This window comes from Urocitellus parryii, chromosome 6 (assembly GCF_045843805.1).
Source record: "Urocitellus parryii isolate mUroPar1 chromosome 6, mUroPar1.hap1, whole genome shotgun sequence".
NCBI lineage: Eukaryota > Metazoa > Chordata > Mammalia > Rodentia > Sciuridae > Urocitellus > Urocitellus parryii.
The window spans coordinates 80,308,871-80,326,942 of record NC_135536.1 but is presented as its reverse complement, the minus strand read 5'-3'; the positions used below and the strand labels follow the sequence as shown (position 1 = coordinate 80,326,942).

Here is an 18,072-nt window from a genome sequence, read left to right as displayed (position 1 = left end):
TTGAATTCAGGGGCACTCAACCACTGAACCACATCCCCAGGCTTATTTTGTATTTTATTTAGAGACAGGGTCTCACTGAGTTGCTTACTGCCTCACTTTTGCTAAGGCTGGCTTTGAACTCATGATACACCTGACTCAGCCTCCTGAGCTGCTGGGATTATAGGAGTGCACCAGTGCACCTACACAGAATAAATCTTAGAAAGTGAAGTTATGACAATATTCAAAGGAAGTTCCATGAAATTTACTCATTGGGATGGACATATGAGTTAGTTACACCAATTTTAGGGTCTTCTTCACATTGTTAGTGATTTAGGCAGATGAGTTCAATAATTTACCCCCCAAAGAAGGATCTTTCATATATGGATTTTATGGAAATATGTAACAGTGTTTCTGTTTGGTCAGTAAATGTTAAATTCCTTGAATTACATTGAATATATAATTGCATTTGGAGACTAGAAATAATTGTAGACATAAACTGAATTCCCTGAATTTAAGCCTATTTTATAGGATCAAAGCATTGTCACCGTGAAGTACATGCAATGAGTTTTGGGGCATTAAGTCTTTCCATGGGAACCCATGTAATAGCTCCAGAGTCTTTTCATAGCAATTTTCATCTCTTTATTTCTCATAGTATAAATAGCTGGATTGAGAAGAGGTGTATAAACAGAGTAAAACACAGCTAGAAATTTGTCTAACCAGGTGATATTGAGTGGACACACATAGATGAAGATGCAAGGTACAAAAAAGATCACCACTACTGAGATGTGGGCACTGCAGGTGGACAGGGCTTTAGACGCACCAGTTTTAGATCTCTGGTGAACACTGAGAAGAATATATGTGTAAGATATCAGCAAAAGAATAAAACAGGTTATGCCTACAAACCCACATCCAACATTCATTAAAAGGTCTAAATTATAGGAATCCATGCATGCCAGCTTGATCACCAGAGGCAAATCACAGAAGAAGCTGTCAATTTCCCTGGGGCCACAGAAGGGCAGCCGCACAATTACAACTATGTGACTCATGGCATGCACAAAGCCAACTGTCCAGGAAGAAACCACCAACCCAATGCACTTTTGCAGGTTCATAATGGTGGAGTAGTGGAGTGGTTTGCAGATGGCCACATAGCGGTCATAGGCCATGACCACCAGGAGCACCATCTCACCTGCTGCAATGAAATGGGCAAAGAAGATTTGGCACATGCAACCTGCAAAGGAAATGGTTTTGTTCTCCCTGAGAAAGTCTGTGATCATCTTTGGAGTGGTGACTGAGGACAGCCACATATCAACAAAGGACAGGTTGGCCAAAAAGAAGTACATGGGGGAATGGAGATGAGGGTCAGTGATGATTAAGGTCATGATGATAATATTTCCAGTTACAATGACAAAATAAAGCATCAAAAATATCATGAAAAGTAACACCTTCATATTCCATGAGTGGCCAAGTCCCAGAAGTGCAAATTCTGACACTACAGACTGATTTTCTCCGTCCATTTCATTCAGTGTTCCCTCTGAAATAACCTAGAGAGGAGGATAGATTATTAAATAGTAGAATGAGAAAATGTATTTAACTTTCAGAAGTTGATATGCACATTGAAATCTATCATCTATATCTGAAATTAGAAAGCATAATTTCAGGAGAAATCTTGGTTAAATGTGAATTGTATTATGCCCTAAAGAGAAGCTAACATTCCAAGACTTTAAGAGAGATTGTCTTGCAAATGATTTGCTGAGCAAGCACTCTCCCAAGAAGCCAGTAAGGAAAGCAGAAAAGGATCATGAAAGGATTAAAAAAATTATGGTAGTCACCTGGAAAATAGGTCTGTCTGAGTGTAGCACCAGCAATCATTATACTATATAACAAAAATTAAATCATATACTTGGGAAGATGATGGGAAACCCTTTGAAATTCAGTATAAATTATATGATAGAATCTTACACTTTCTTGTAATCTGTGTAACAACTACTTCAAGCCTCAATGGAACCTCTACTATATGACATCATAAAATTAAATTTTTAGTTGTTCCCTCAAAAATAAATGTTGGAACAACCTTTATGAGAGAAACTCATATAGTAAATATCTTCAAGGCCAAGTAATCAATATCCTGGCATAATGATCTGCATGCAAAACTGTGTGCATCATTTACCATTAATAAAAATTTTAAAAGTGTTTATTTTGTGAACTGAAAGGATTAGAAAAAATATTAATATAGAGTCATGTAGAAATGTTTTAACCAAAGTGAAGGCAATTCAGACTTAGGTTCCATCTTTTTTTTTTTTAGTATTGCATTAGGACTTTATTTTGCATTTTTCTTTTTTTAAAATTTTTATTGTTGGTTGTTCAAAACATTACATAGTTCTTGACATATCATATTTCCCACATTTGATTCAAGTGGGTTATGAACTCCCATTTTTACCCCATATACAGATTGCAGAATCACTCTGAAAGATACATATAACTCAAGATTATCAATAGAAAGTATTTGCCTTTAATTATGTTAAAGTATTTAATGAAATATCTAGGCTTTGAAATATTAGTCTCCTGAAAATGAAAGTTAAAAATGTCATGTATCTGGCTGTCTATCAACTATATATTATTCATAAGCTGGGAATAAATTACATACATATGTAAATTAAATACATTTTTGGTAATGCTGAGTATGAACGTGAAGTCAAACCTGTGAACACCAATATTCATCTCTAAATATTGCTTATATTGATGTCTTAAGTAAAATGACAATTTGTTTTTCAAGATTAATGGTAGAAAAATAATTACCCATTTTCCTTCCTTACTTAAATCTGCATGGTATTATTAACTTGTGTGTCTCATCTTCTTTTACCTATGGAAATCACCAGGATGGGGGTCAAGCATAGTGTTAATAATAAAAACCATTACTGTTTTCTGAGTTAGTACCTCTTCCTCTTTTACTGAGGAGTTAGAAGAATAAGTATATAAGGAAGAAAGAAGAGGGGAAGATAGAAGAACAAATAGAAGGAATAAAGAACATTTCCTAAAGGAATTAAGCAACACAAAGTTTGTGAGGGAAAAGGAGACACAGATTAATAGTCTCATAGCTTGTAAATACACATATTTTCAGCTCTATTTACTCAAATTATAAAGAAAATCAACTAATATTTCACCAAATAGAGTCATTCCTCCTGCAAAATTTGAACAATCTGAACTTTTTATCAAAATTAATTTCTTGTAAACAATAAATTTTCAAGTATACTTTTCAAAACTAACTGTTTCTGTTGGAATAAGTTACATAGATAACAATAATGGAAAAAGCATAATTTCAAATGTGTTTGAGAGAATAATTTGCTAAAAGATGACTATGTATGTTTTTAAGATGTATTTTAAAGAAAATTAGTTTTATAACTGTTATATTCAAAATATTGATGGACAAATTTTTAATATTACTATATTAATATTAGCCAATTTTGGTAGATATAATAGAATAACCTTAGATTTTAACATTATATACTACTGAAATCTCTGACCCTTTTAACCTTATAGCCTGTATTAAACCTACTTCTGTTTCCATTTCCTTATCCATAAAATGATCACAGTCAATCTAATACATTTCATAAATAAGTTAAAGAAAATATATACAGAAAACACATAATATCTTCAAGTACTGTGAGTATGTTAATAAACATTAGTTATTTCCTTTAACTTTTCTTTATAGTGGATCTCAAAACCATTCTGTTTCCAGAGCTATGGGCATCACTTTTACAACTCTGTTGAACTCTGTTAGCAAAATGTATACAATTCCCTTTCTTTAAAAGACTTACTGCTGATATTTTATCTAATGTCACATTATTCTATTCAGCAAGTGCAGGGGATTCAAATGTGATTGGTGTATTAGACATTCTGCTGGCTTTCCAAGAGCATAATCACTGTTTCACCTTTCACCTTTTTTTCTCCAGAAGGGGCTATTAATATTTTAGAGAAACTAGAGGCAATAGGACATTCTATTAAAACATCTTTGGAATTCTGATCTTTAATTTAGAAATAATTTTTATAAAAGGGGCTAATGTTACTTTTGGTACTAATAAAACTGAACATTGGAAAAGGAGACAGTTTGAGTTATTTTTTGAGGAGTATTAAAATACAGAAAAAAAATTAATTCAGTAACAAAAGTATTTGTTTCTCTCTAGATGTAATAAAGTTTTTTTTCTTGATCTGCAAAGATTTTTTGACTATTAAATCTCTTAACTCTGTGATATTCTCAATATGTGTATTTTTTCAAGAATATAATAGGACTTAGAAAATATAATAGGTTGCCTGAAATACATGCTCACGAGATACACAGAACTAGTTTAGTAGCTCATAATACTTTCCTTTGTTCTAAGGTTATCCATTTTAATCTTATGACTTCAGTTTTATATCACTTCTCATTAGGTTTGCAATCCTTTCTACTTCTCTCTCTAAGCTAAATGTTATCTTATCTACTCTCTGATATTAAACAAACAGACAAAGGAAAACTTTACTCTTTTAAAAGGCAGGGACCATTTGAGCTAGGGTAGCAGGAAGCTGCTCATGTTGATTAGAAAGCAGTAACCGTGATCTCCTGAGATAGATTTGACAACATCTTTGAAGCAGTACTTTTTATTGGTGTGTGCACTGTAAATACAAGTAGGAACAGAATAGTAGGAGAAAACCCATAAATAGTTTATTGAAAATGTCAAAATATAAAAAAAAGGTATTGTCAACTCCAAGTATATTGGACATTTTAAGATAAAGCATAAACTTGTTTTAAGAATTAGAAAACAGAATTAGAGAGATGAGATGACTTACTCAACCCTGTATTTTTGCTTAGATGAGATTCTCTTTTCTTCTCTTCTGATGTGTACTTGTTATGACATCCATTGTTTGGTGGAGACAGTGTCTGTGGAAATGCTCTCCCTCAGCATGACCTATATTTACCACCTGAAGCCATCCCTTGGGTGAAATTTATCTATTCTGTGCTCTGAACAAAACAAAATCATGGAAATAATTATCTTGAAATTCTCCTGGGGATTTCTTTGTTAAGAGTGATATTGAGTTTTGCATAATCTTGAATACTCAGGACAAGGAGTCAAGTTAAACCCCATGTAAATTAGTCCAATTTAAAAATAAATTAGTGAAGCTTTAAAAACTAAGCATTTGATCATAAATACTAAGGAGATACCTTCTGCAATTTTGATCTCTAACTCTATCTGTATAATAATATTTAATTCAAATCTTATTTCCAATTTCAAGGGAGATCATATGCTGGACAGTGTGACATGTGACCACAAACAGAAAACCATGATATGGTTGAGTGTCCTAGTACATGCCAAGGTTTTCTAAGCAGGTAGGGAGTCTTGGTCAAATGTCCAGTATCTTTCAATTTATTCTGATGACATGAGATATTAATTGTTATAAACTGGATGTAAAATTATTAGCATATCTTAAGTTTTTTAAAAGGACATTAATGTGAGTTTAAAATACATTCAATTTAACCTATTAGGTATTAAAAACTCTTTATAATAGTACATTTACATATAACAAACTACTCATATTTAAAAAGTTCAGTTTGATAGGTGTGGATACATATGTACAACCATGAAAAAAATCATCATAGTCTAGATGGTGACATGTGCCTCAGCCCCCAAAGCTCCCTTTCCAACTCCTCCACACATCCTAGCTCCACAGACAACCACTCACCTGTACTCTATTACTAATTTTGCATATTTTGAACTTTTATGTAAATGAAATCAAGTAGAATGTCCACTTTTTGAATCCTACTTCTTTAACCCATCATACTTATTTGAAAATTTGTCATGCTGTTATTTGTTTCAAAAGAATATATATGTTTTTAATTTGTATTGCTGAATGCTCTTGTACTTAAAAAAAACATAGTTTTGTTACCTGTTCACATGCTGTGGGAAATTTATGTTATTCCCAGTTTGGAGATTTTGCAAATACAGTGCTATTTGGATTTGTGTACGAATCTGGGTAATTTGAATGCTTTTTAGAATTAATGGAGACTTGTTTATTTGACTATAATAATAATTTTCAAATGGCTGTGTGCTTCAAAGAGAATGAGTATTGTGACATTTTGGTCATATTTTCATGTATACATAGATTATAGTGAATTAGTTGATCAAAGATCAATCTTTATTTAATTATATTAATTAGTGAGTGGTGATTATAATGCTTTTTAATACAAAATTTTGTGTGTGCCTCTTTCTCTTTGTAGTCCTATCAGTTTGTCACATACTTTAAAACTCCATTAGAGACAAACATGATTATATCTGATATGTCATCCTGAATAAATGCAATTAGGCAAGAGAAAGAAGTGAGTGCTGTCTCTGTGAGATGAGCTTCTTTGTCTCTGGTAATGTTGTTTGTTCTGAAATATACTTTGAGTGTTATTAAAATAGTCATGGGACTGGGGTTGTAGCTCAATGGTAGAGTGCTTGCCTAGCATGTGTGAGGCCCTGGGTTCAAGCCTCAGCACTACATAAAAAAATAAATAAAAGTAAAATAAAGGTATTATGTTCATCTACAACCAAAAAAATTTAAAAATCACTGACTTAAAATAATTTTAATATTATATTTTTTTCATCCTTTCATGCATTCCCTTTTTTTCCCTCAAAAGGCTATCTTTTCCCCATTGCTTGTTGTTGGCATCTTTGTTGAACATAAATTGACCAAAAATGCATGAAATACTTCATGTGCTCATTATTCTGTTCTATTGATTTATGTGTATGTTTTTATGTCAGCACCATGCTTTTTTGATTACCACAGATTTTCAGTAGTGTGATACCTCCCGCTTTGCCAATTTGATTAAGATTTCCTTGGTTCTTCAAGGTCTTTTTGGATCCAAATAAATTTTAGGAAGGTTTTTCCCATTTCTTTGAAAAAACATTTTTGGAATTTTGATGGGGGTTGCCGCAGTCTGGCTGGGCACAATTCACTCAGGAGCCACTTGTCAAGCAGAAACGAACTTTATTTTTAGAACACACGCTGCACCACTTGAGCTCTTCAGGAATTCCCTCAGAGCCCAACTGCCACCACTGGCTTCCAGGAGCCTCTCAACCCCTGACTCCTCCTGCTCTTGAGGCCGATTGGCTGGATCACGTGGGCGGAGCCAAAAGAGTCCCCCAAATGAGCAGCTCCGTGGTCTGAAAGGGCGGGGAAACAGCCCAATGATCATCACCGCAGAGGAGCCAGTCAGCTGGAAGTTTGCTGGGGCTGCTTCGGCTGTGGCTCTCAACAGGTGTTACATTTAACCTGTAGGTTTCTATGATGAATGTGGACATTTTAATAAGATTATTGTTTAAATGTATGAATTCTAGATATCTTTATGTTTATTTGTATTTTCAACACAATCTTTAGTCCCTTAGTTAAATCTATTCCCTACGTATTTTATTTTGTAGCTATTAAAATTGAGATTATTTCTTGACTTCCTTTCCAATTTATGTGGTTAGTATACAGAAATAATACTGACATATATTGATTTTGTATCCTGCAAGTTTATTAAATTCAGTTGTAATATCAATGAATTCTGTAGGATTTTATATATGGCTTTGTGTCATTTGGAGAGACAATTTTACATATTTCTTCCCAATTTTGATACTTTTTATTTCTTTCTTTTGCCTAATTGCACTTACTCAGACTTTAGTACTATATGTGAATAGAAATTGTAATCCTCTTTTTTTTTCTGTTCTTGTTCTTAGAGGAAACACTTTAAGCTTTTCATCAAGCTAAGAGCTTATCATTTGTGACCTAATATTTTGAGTTTTTATAAGAAAAAATATTACATTTTGTTAAATGCTTTTTCTTCATGTGTTCATATGATCACGTTATTGCTCTCCTACATTGTTATTTTGCTATATCCATTTTTTATATTTGCATATGTTGAACTACCTGTGATTTCTTAGAATGAATTCCTTTTAATAGATAAATGATCAATTGAATGTATGGTTAAATTCAGTTTGCTAATATTTTTCTGGTTTTTAAAAGATTTAGTTTCATGTCTGTTTTTGTCTGTTTGATCTATAATATTATTTTCTTTTAGTGGCTTTCATATTGGTGTAATGCTTTGCTCAAAGATTAGTTTGGAAATACTCATTTTAAAAATTTTTTTGAGAAAGTTTGAGCAAGATTGTTATTACTTCTTCTTCAAAATCTTCAGTAGATATCCATCAGGTCCAAGGTTTTGTTTGATGGGAAACTTTTTATTACTAACCCAATCTCGTTGCAAAATATTGGTCTTAAGAGATGAACCTGCTTAAGTGTTCATCAACAGATGAAAGGACTAAGAAAATGTGAATTAAGCCATAAAAAGAAATTTAAAAATGAAATTATGGCATTTTCTAGAAAATGGACTATCATTTGTTTCCATGGTTTTTATGAAACTTTATCTATTAGTTCTAATAATTTTGGTAGAATATTTTGGGTTTTATTTACATAAGAATATCATCTCAAAAAAGTGACAATTTGACTTCTTTTTTCAATTATTATTTTTTGCTATGCAAAATTACTCTGGGCATGCTAGATTTTTAATCATTGCCTAATAGTACTCTGAAAAGACATTAAATTCAGATCAATGGTAGAGTCAGTACAAGGTTAGTTGTTGGCTTATTATGCATGTTTTCTTAAGTTTGGGAAATATGTCTTCTATAACTAACTCACTCATAGGTTTTTTTCCACAAAGGGATGAATTTTTTGAAATGCCCTTTTTGTGTACATTGAGATGATCATACATTTTGGCTTTCATTCTGTTGGTGTGGTGTATCACATTTATTTATTTGTGTATGTGGAAGCCTACTTAAATCCCTGGGGTAAATTCCACTTCCTCATGGCAAATAATTTTTAATATGCTATTGGATTCAGTTTGTAAGTATTTTTTTGATGATATTCACAACTATATTCATCAAGAATATTGGCCTATGATTTCTGTTGTTGTTAGTGTTGTTGCCTTATCTGGTTATAGCCATTAGTCGAAGCCCTCAAACCAGTAATGGCACAGACATGAGAATAAATGAATGTCTTGAGGAACTATAGAAATATTTTTGAGACATCCTCCTGAAGCAGATTAGAGCACTTTCTGATATGGGGAATAACACTACTGCCAGAGAGATAAGGCCTGCCAAGGTTTTGAGATAACATATCAGAGACGCTTTAAATTAGGTTCCGTTTTTATTTTCCTAAACCATACCATATTTATCGCAATTCTGAGACTTGCAGCTCTAATAAAGAACATGGGAAATTTCTATGTCGCTTTTACGTCATGAGTATGAAGGAACAATTAAGGAATGGTTGAAGATTAATATATAATCTAGAGGCAGGCAATGCAATACATTCTGTGTCACTGGATTAGACTCTGCTCTAGGTGTTTTTTTTCTTTTCTAAAATGATTTTTTCAGGTAACTGATCACAAAATTGAATAAGATCTATAGATTAAATTTTGCTAAAACATTAATGCAATTTCCTGATTTTAAAAATTGCACTGCTTTTGGAAATACACAAAGAGCATGTTAGGAGTAAAAAGGCATCCCATGTTAAACTTATTTCCAAAATTCAGATAAAGTTTTATAATTATGATATTATGTATACTTATAATTTATAAACATATGAATATATATGTATGTGTGTGAATGTATATATTTGATTTAGAGTTCCCCAGAGAAACACTATCAACAACATGTTTCTATCTATCTCTCTCTCTCTCTCTCTCTCTCTCTCTCTCTCTCTATATATATATATATATATATATATATATATATATCTTAACTATAGAACATGTATATATATTTATACATAAATACTATATATGTATATATCTTAACTATAGAACATGTATATATATATTTATACATAAATACTATATATATATATATATATATATATATATATATATATATATATATATATATACACACACACACACAGAGAGAGAGAGAGAGAGAGAGAGAGAGAGAGAGATTTGTTTTGTTTTGTCTGTTTGTTAGTTTTAAACCCAGAGAGGCTCTTAACCACTGAGCAACATCCCCTGTCCCTTTTAACTTTTTATTTTGAGACTCAATCTTTCTAAGTTGCTGAGACTGGTTTTGAACCTGCAATCCTCACATTTTTTTAAAAGAATTGTTTCTCATGGTTGTAGAGGCTGAACAAATTCTAATGAGGTAGACTGGTAAATTGGAGGCTCAGGAGGATATATGCAGTTTGAGTTCCAAAGAGGGTCTTTAGGAAGAATTCTGCTCTGCTTGGGGAAGTCATGGAGGACACTCTCTTTTACTGTTTACCCATTTTATTGTTAATTTCATCTAAAAAACACCTTCACAAAAATACCCCAAATAATCCTAGACCAACTATCTCTGTGTGTGCCTTGGGCCAAATGAGTTGACCTATTAAAATTAACTATAGAACATGTATTTATATTTATCCATAAATGCAATTTTTATGTGTATATAATTTGGATACACTTAGATATCTATATTTAAATATATCAATGCATTCAAATATATTAAATATGTACCTATTATCTATCTTTACATATACATAAGCCATATCAAATAATATTTATATTATATCATAACAAAATATTAATTATGGTGAAAGATGATCTGAATCAAATGTGCTAAAAATTTGCTACAAATTGAAAGGGGTACATATTTATCAATATCCACATTTAACTCTATAATAAATATTAATCTTTAGAAATAGATACTTTTATGCCCTGTGTTCCCAGGGGCTCTGTTCCCAGTTTCCTCAATTCAGTTTTGAGAAAAGAATTTAGTATAACATATGCCTTGCACATATGCCTGTGAATTCATCCTTAGCTCTAGTTACTGTAGCTCACATATTACATAAGAGACAGTGACAGAGAAGTATTGTATAAAGCCTCTAAGAGATTATGAGGTCTTTGGTAAAGATGGACATTTTGAATTTCATATCAATAGGCCTAGAAAGTCAGTTCTAATATCCATGAACCACAGGTCTAAATTTATTAATTTAGTATACTTTATGACTTTCTTTATGCATCTTAATCCATTTGGATCTTCCTATTTTGTTGAGAGGTAAATGCCTGAAATTCATTGTTGTTTCTTCATTTATTCTTTTTTTAAAATACATGACAGCAGAGTACATTACAATTCTTATTGCACTAATAGAGCACAATTTTTCATATCTCTGGTTGTATACAAAGTATACTTACATCAATTTGTGTCTTTTTTTTTTAATCTTCTGCATCTTTATTTTATTTATTTTATTTTTTTATTGGTTGTTCACAGCATTACAAAGCTCTTGAAATATAATATTTCATACATTAGATTGAAGTGGGTTATGAACTCCCAATTTTACCCCAAATGTAGATTGCAGAATCACGAGGGATTAACACAAAAGTAGTGTTCTTATTTGCAGAGAGAAATATGAGAACAAATATGAATAGAAAATTTAATACACATTAAATTTAATACACAATTTATTTGTTATGTGGAATTTCTTTCAGTGGATAACATTTGCTTTATGGATCTTACTGCTCATAAAACTAATGTGCCAGCCTTGTTAAAAAGTAATTTTTGGCTGGGGCTGTAGCTCAGTGGTAAAGTGCATGCCTCATATGATTAGGCACTGGGTTGGATCCTCAGCACCACATAAAATTAAATAAAGATATGGTGTGTCCATCAACAACTAAAAAAAAATTTACAAAATGAATCTTATCACAATTAAAAGAAAAAAAAATCTAAATAAATGTATATGTGCCTATAAATTCAGAATGATCTATATAATTTTAATTATCTTTAGTAATCTAGAGAATTTAACTGAATGATCCATAATTAAAAGTAAACAATTTTACATTTTAATTTTTCTTTATGTGAAGAATATTAATATTAGATGTTTCTGGGTTACTAAATATAGTTAATGAGCCAGTATTTCTACTTTATTTTTAATTCCATTTAAAGAAACAATTTACTAATTTATTGATAAGTTTGAATTTTTTAAAACTCAATCTGAGTTGAATTTTAATGGGAAAACTTATTCTTTCAATAAAACTAAATATAAAAATATAATGATGGAACATGATATTAAATAATTTCAGTGTGCAATATGACTGATAGAAAACTTACAAATAAGACAAAATAATATCAGCCTAATCTGAAATGTTATTTACATGAGATTTCCATTAATACCATTCATTTTCATGATTGTTGTCTAGAAAGTGTGTCTGAAGCTGAAACACTGGGTCCTCAGTCTGCTCATGGCTGATTTCATCTCCCGATTCCTCAGAGTGTAAATAATGGGGTTCAGTAAGGGTGTTATGACCGAATAAAACACAGAAAGAAATTTATCCACTGAAACACTGCTAAAGGGCCAAGTGTATATGAAGATACAGGGCCCAAAGAACAGAGTGACCACGGTGATGTGAGCAGACAGTGTGGACAGAGCTTTAGAGAGCCCACCCGAGGATCCATGTCTCACAGTTACCAGAATGACAGTGTAGGAGATGAGCAAGAGTGTGAAGCAGATGAAGGACAAGAGGCCACTGTCAGCAATTACCAGCAACTCCAGAACATAGGTCTCAGTGCAGGCAAGCTTTATTACCAGGGGAAGGTCACAAAATATGTCGTCCACTATGTTGGGGCCGCAGAAGGGCAGGTTGACAGTGAAGACCATCTGGCTCATGGTGTGCACCAAGCCAACAGCCCAGGACAGCAGCACAGAGCCCACCAGCACCCTTCGGCTCATGATGGCTGTGTAGTGAAGAGGCTTGCAGATGGCAATGTACCTATCAACTGCCATAACTATGAGAAGAGTCATCTCACTGCCCCCCAAGAAATGGAGGAAGAACATCTGAGCCATACAGCCCCACAAGGAAATAGTTTTCTTCTCCCTAAGGAAATCTGCCACCATCTTAGGGGTCGTGATGGTGGAAAGAGACATGTCGAGAAAGGAGAGGTTTCCAAGGAGGAAGTACATTGGTGTGGAATGAAGGTGAGAGTCACAGGTGACAGTGATCACAATGAGAAGGTTTCCTGCCATGATGGCTGTATAGGCCAGCAAAAATATGCAAAAGAAGAAAATTTCCAGTTCCAGAGTGCTGGTGAGCCCTAGCAAAACAAACTCAGATATCGTAGAGATGTTCTTCATATTCATGCAGAAGTTTTCAGAAAGCCTCTAAGATGAAAATCATCTGAAAAAAAAACCCTGATATTTTAATCAGAGATAGTTTTCAGGGTAGGGATATTTAAGCAGTAAATGTTGGTTTCTATAGGAAGAGAGAAAATGGATATTTACAAATAAATCATTTTAATTAATACAAGTGCAATTAACATTATTGCATGTTTTTCAGCCAGAGAGGCACAGAATATGAGAAATCTATTTAAAATTTCATACATCTTGTTTGCATACATAGATTGTATCTAGATACATTTGTGGCTTCTGTTATGAGTTCATGCATTTATGCTCTTGTGTTCAATTTGTTTGATGAAGAAAAGGAGTCAAATGGCTAATGGTCAAATAAGTGATTTCAAGTGGGTTAGAGCATAATCATTGAGCTTTTTAAAACCTAAGTGTTCATTTTTTCCCTCTGTCTAATATAATCAGATGGTACATGTGAATTGAGTTACATACCCAACTCAGCAAATCAGTTCAATGTACTTTCTTCTATTGGTGATGCTATATTCCCTCCTCTTTCATTGTATAAATATAGACCAATAATTTTACTTATTTCTGAAGACTTAAACTGAGGTATCTGTCATATGCACTTGCTCCTCTCTAAATAATTATGCTCCCCTCCTAGAAAGATTTTGCATAGTAATATTAGTGTTTTTCAATATTCAGGTCTGTTTTTTGTTATCTTATGGAGCAGGGTGTGATTACTATTTTTTTTTTTGTGAGCAAAACTCCTGACATCTCCTTCCAGTTCTCTTGCTTATTTTCATGAATCTGTTGTACTTGACTCCTGGCTGGGATTTGTCCTTTTTTGTCCCTTTGTATTCTCTGAGCAGACAATCTCATGACTACCACCAAGCATTTTCCAAGTAGTGTTTGCTTTTTTTCCCTCCTAAACACTGAACTTCTCTTCTCTGCAGCCAGTGCTGTCCCCTGGTATTTCACACCTGAGCACACTGACTCTGGACTTGTCCACTGGCTCTTTAATCCTGACATTTGGATTCTGTTTTCCCACAGCAATCTGATACTGTCAACTCACTTCTATCTTAATTTTAATTTTGAGTTGGATCTTTTGGTCTCTGCTTTCTTTTCTTTTTCTTCTTCTTTCTTTAGAACTACTACTGATACCACCTACAGAGATAAAAAAGCAAACACACACACAAACACAGATGCAAAGGCCCATACTTGTACCATGTCCTGATTCTAAAGCACCAGAACAGAAGCCAGAAATTTATTCTGACTTTTCATTTTTTGACTTAGTAGTTCATCAAATATTCAGAAAACATTGTTTAGCCTACAGTTTTGGAATAAATAATATCTGCAGAAATAGTGTTTAAATCTCAGTCTGGACCTCAGTATTCATAAGGGAAATATACCTTTAACTCTTTTGAACATTGATTATTTTTCTGTAAAATTAGTTTAATATGCACTCTTTAAATACAAACTATTAAGAAGTATAAAGCTAACATATTGAGCATCTTTGTGTATTTCATTGACTATATATAAGTATGTGGACTGATGAGATTCTAGTCTTTAGAATTAGTTTCTTTTTTTGGTAATTACAAAGAAACTCAACCCAAAAGAAACCACAGAAGCACTTCACAACAGACAATCTGTAAGGAATAGTTAGCTTTGATAAAAATATTGTGCTCTATTTAATGCCATTGACATAATCACTCGTTGTCAATTTAATCAAAAATCATTTTTATATTCATCATTAGCCTACTCACACAATAATTGAGTCTATATATCAATCTTGACATTATTTTTGAAACTATATAGTCCTCAATCTCAAAAAACTGACAGGTAAAAATCTGGAGATAACACACAAAAATAACTTTTTAACTTACTAGTTAAAACTGGAAAATCAAGAAAAAAAAAACAGTACCCATTACTCTAGGTTTTTAAAACTTTTAATAATCATATTTGCGTATTTTGTAAGCAAAACTTTATAAATATTTAAGAAGCATGTTTTAAAAGCATATTTAAAAATCTTCAGCTCTCATATTCACCTATCTATAAATAGATGGACTGCAATCCTTAATTATTCATCATGAAAATTTGTTCATATTATCTGAGATGAAATTTTTTCAAAAGTATAAACATTTTTCACTCATAAAGTTAAAACAAACAAACAAAAAACCCCAAAAAACAAAAACAGACCTTCCTAAATAAAGCTATTGCTAAACCTAAAATGGAAAATTTAAAGTTTTGAATAGTATGTGTTATACAAACATCAGTAAACTAAAAAGGTGTGAAATGCATAAAATTGGGTCAGAAAATGTTTGGATTTGCTCTGGCAGAAACTACATCTGAGAATGGGGTAAATGACTTATTACTGTGGGACTGGAGGGGGGAAGCTCATTCAATGCCTTTCACATGGGTAAAAAATGAACAATTGCCTCACTGTTTTCAACTATAATCACTTTCTTACAAAACAAAAGCTATGGGGTCTCCAGTGCTGTTTGCCTGTGTTCTGTAGCCAAAATGTTTCCACAAAAGCATTTATGTAGAATAATTAGTGTATATGGAAATGTGTAAAGAAAGTTTTTTATTAGAATATGTATTATATGTTTTCTATTCATCATGTGGTTTCGCTATGTTACCTTTTCATGAAATTGTTAAGTTATAAACAAATAAGACAATACAAAGGTAATATTCACTTAATACTAAAAAATTTTGGGAAAGTGAAAAGTCAAATATACTGGGAAATTTTCACTATGAGTATTTTTCCTTATTAAAACACTTGTATATTTAATAGAAGAGGCTCTATACTACAAGTGCAAAAGGCTTCATTTTCAAATATTGAAACAGTTAATAAAGTAAGAAGATAACTGCATATATTAGCAGTAGAATCAGAGATTTGTATTTATGAATATATTATATAACCAATCAAGAAAAGAGGTGTTGACTTGAGAAAATTTAAAATAAAATTGATTTGAGTTAATTACCTCACATGTATCTATAACTGTTTTTGCAATTAAAGTAAATAATGAAGGAAACAAAAAAACACAGATAAGTAAATTACTATTAGAGCAAAATGAGTCAATAATTCTGACTTTTCTTGAGATATTATTAGATGAAATGTTAATTTATTATAGATGGTAACTATAGCCAAGAAAGAACTTAATTTACCATTATTTTAGCATGTTGTAAATTATTTTCTCCTTTTGTCTCCTGTAGATTAAACTAATGCAAGTTTATATTCTGAAAATTAAAACTAAGAGTATAAAAATGACCCCAAGGATTGGGAGGCTATTTCTCAGAGAGAGTGTAGAGGCTTTTAAATTACTGTTGCAACCAGATACATTCATCCAGATACTAGTGGATCTAACTTGCCTTTTACCCTTTCCCTCATGGTCAGAATAATATGGTTTTCATTCAGTTGCAAGCTCTAGGTAAAATATCTCCTCTTTCACTAAAGCCCATAATTCTAAGGTGTTTTCAGCACTGCTATTAAACCTACCAATCATTCTGAGGAGTCACTCCTTCAAAGACACGTAGACACAAAGAAATTCTGAAGAAAAATTGGCTATCTTGTTTTTAACTCCAAGAAAATACATGGCAATTGTTTGCAACTTAAAAATGCTTTTAAGAAGAATACAGAAAAGATGTACATAAAAAGGCAGACTGGTGACCCACCCCCAAGGGGAAATATGAAAATAAACATGTTGGTAATCCCTTGAGTTCAGAGCAAGGACTTTTTTCTTATTATTTAAGTGGATCATGAAGTTACCAAGTTTATGAATCATGTGAACTTTCTCTAGAAAGTGCTTTCTCTGGAAAACACTAATTGAAGTTGTTTGATTAATGTACCTTGGGAACATTCACAGAAAATAATCCTGTCATAGATGATGGATTTGAGGAAATATAATTATCTTAATTTTATTTCATAATTATGAAGGGTAATAATCAGTATAATAATTGAGTGATTTATCCAAGTAAAATTTTAAAATATGCCATCTACACTGAGTAAGGCTTATAAAAACTCACAAACAATTGACCATTTTTGAACATTTTTTTTAGTTGTAGGTGGACATAACTTTAATTACATATTTATTTTTATGTGGTGCTGAGGATCAAACCCAGTGCCTCATGCATGCTAGGCAAGCACTCTACCACTGAGCCACACCCCCAGATCTAACCATTTTTTAACATACAGAAAAATCTCCTTTTACCATGCAAGATAATTGAGGGTGGACAAAAGTTCAGAATCCTAAATAACTTTTATTGGCTGACTTTTATTTATTAGTGATAATCAATATATTAATAGATTTCAGCAGTGAATCATTATAAAAATTAATAACTTTCATAAGTTCTTAACAATTATGCCAAACTTCATAATGCCTTGACAACATTAGAAGAATATCATGGAAGTGACTCTAGTATAACTTTATCATACAACTAAGTAATTAACAGATAAAATTCAAGAGGCTAATAATACATGCTACAAGATGATTTCATTTGTTAAATAAATTTTTTGTTTATTTTTATATGTAATCCCACTGTGATTCTCCAATAATTATACCTTTCTGGAGAATAATAGAAAGAAATTAAGGTAGAAAACATATTTACAAAAATGCATTCCACGCTCAATTTTAAAACTGAGAGCAGATCCTGCTAACAAATTCTCACTTTGGTGAAGCGTCAGATTTTTATTGATAATTAATTGATATACAGAATTGTATTTATTTATGGGACACCATGAATGTATTAATACATATATACATTGTATATTGTTCAAATCAGGATAACATATTTTTTTCTCCTCAAACACTTACCATTTATTTACCTGTGGTGAAAACATTAAAAAATCTTTTATTTTAGCTTTTAGAAATTTATTCTACATTTTTGCTATGCCTACTCTAGTATACAATAGCATACCAGAACTTATATTTCTTATTTAACTGTAACTTTGTACCA

General features: G+C 32.1%; 2 protein-coding genes across 2 annotated transcripts; both read right to left on the bottom strand.

The window, feature by feature from the left end:
* Window positions 1–554: 554 nt before the first annotated feature.
* LOC113177054 (olfactory receptor 4K14-like) lies at window positions 555–1,496 on the bottom strand. The gene has a single exon (XM_026381587.1). It carries the CDS (start codon window positions 1,491–1,493, stop codon window positions 555–557), a length of 939 nt encoding a protein of 312 aa, XP_026237372.1. The 5' UTR covers window positions 1,494–1,496.
* A 10,693-nt stretch (window positions 1,497–12,189) lies between these two features.
* LOC113177050 (olfactory receptor 4L1-like) lies at window positions 12,190–13,131 on the bottom strand. The gene has a single exon (XM_077800136.1). It carries the CDS (start codon window positions 13,129–13,131, stop codon window positions 12,190–12,192), a length of 942 nt encoding a protein of 313 aa, XP_077656262.1.
* Window positions 13,132–18,072: the final 4,941 nt, after the last annotated feature.

Excerpts from the sequence above, each read along its gene's own strand:
- LOC113177050 (XM_077800136.1), bottom strand. The coding sequence starts at position 13,131 with ATGAATATGAAGAACATCTCTACGATATCTGAGTTTGTTTTGCTAGGG.
- LOC113177054 (XM_026381587.1), bottom strand. The coding sequence starts at position 1,493 with ATGGACGGAGAAAATCAGTCTGTAGTGTCAGAATTTGCACTTCTGGGA.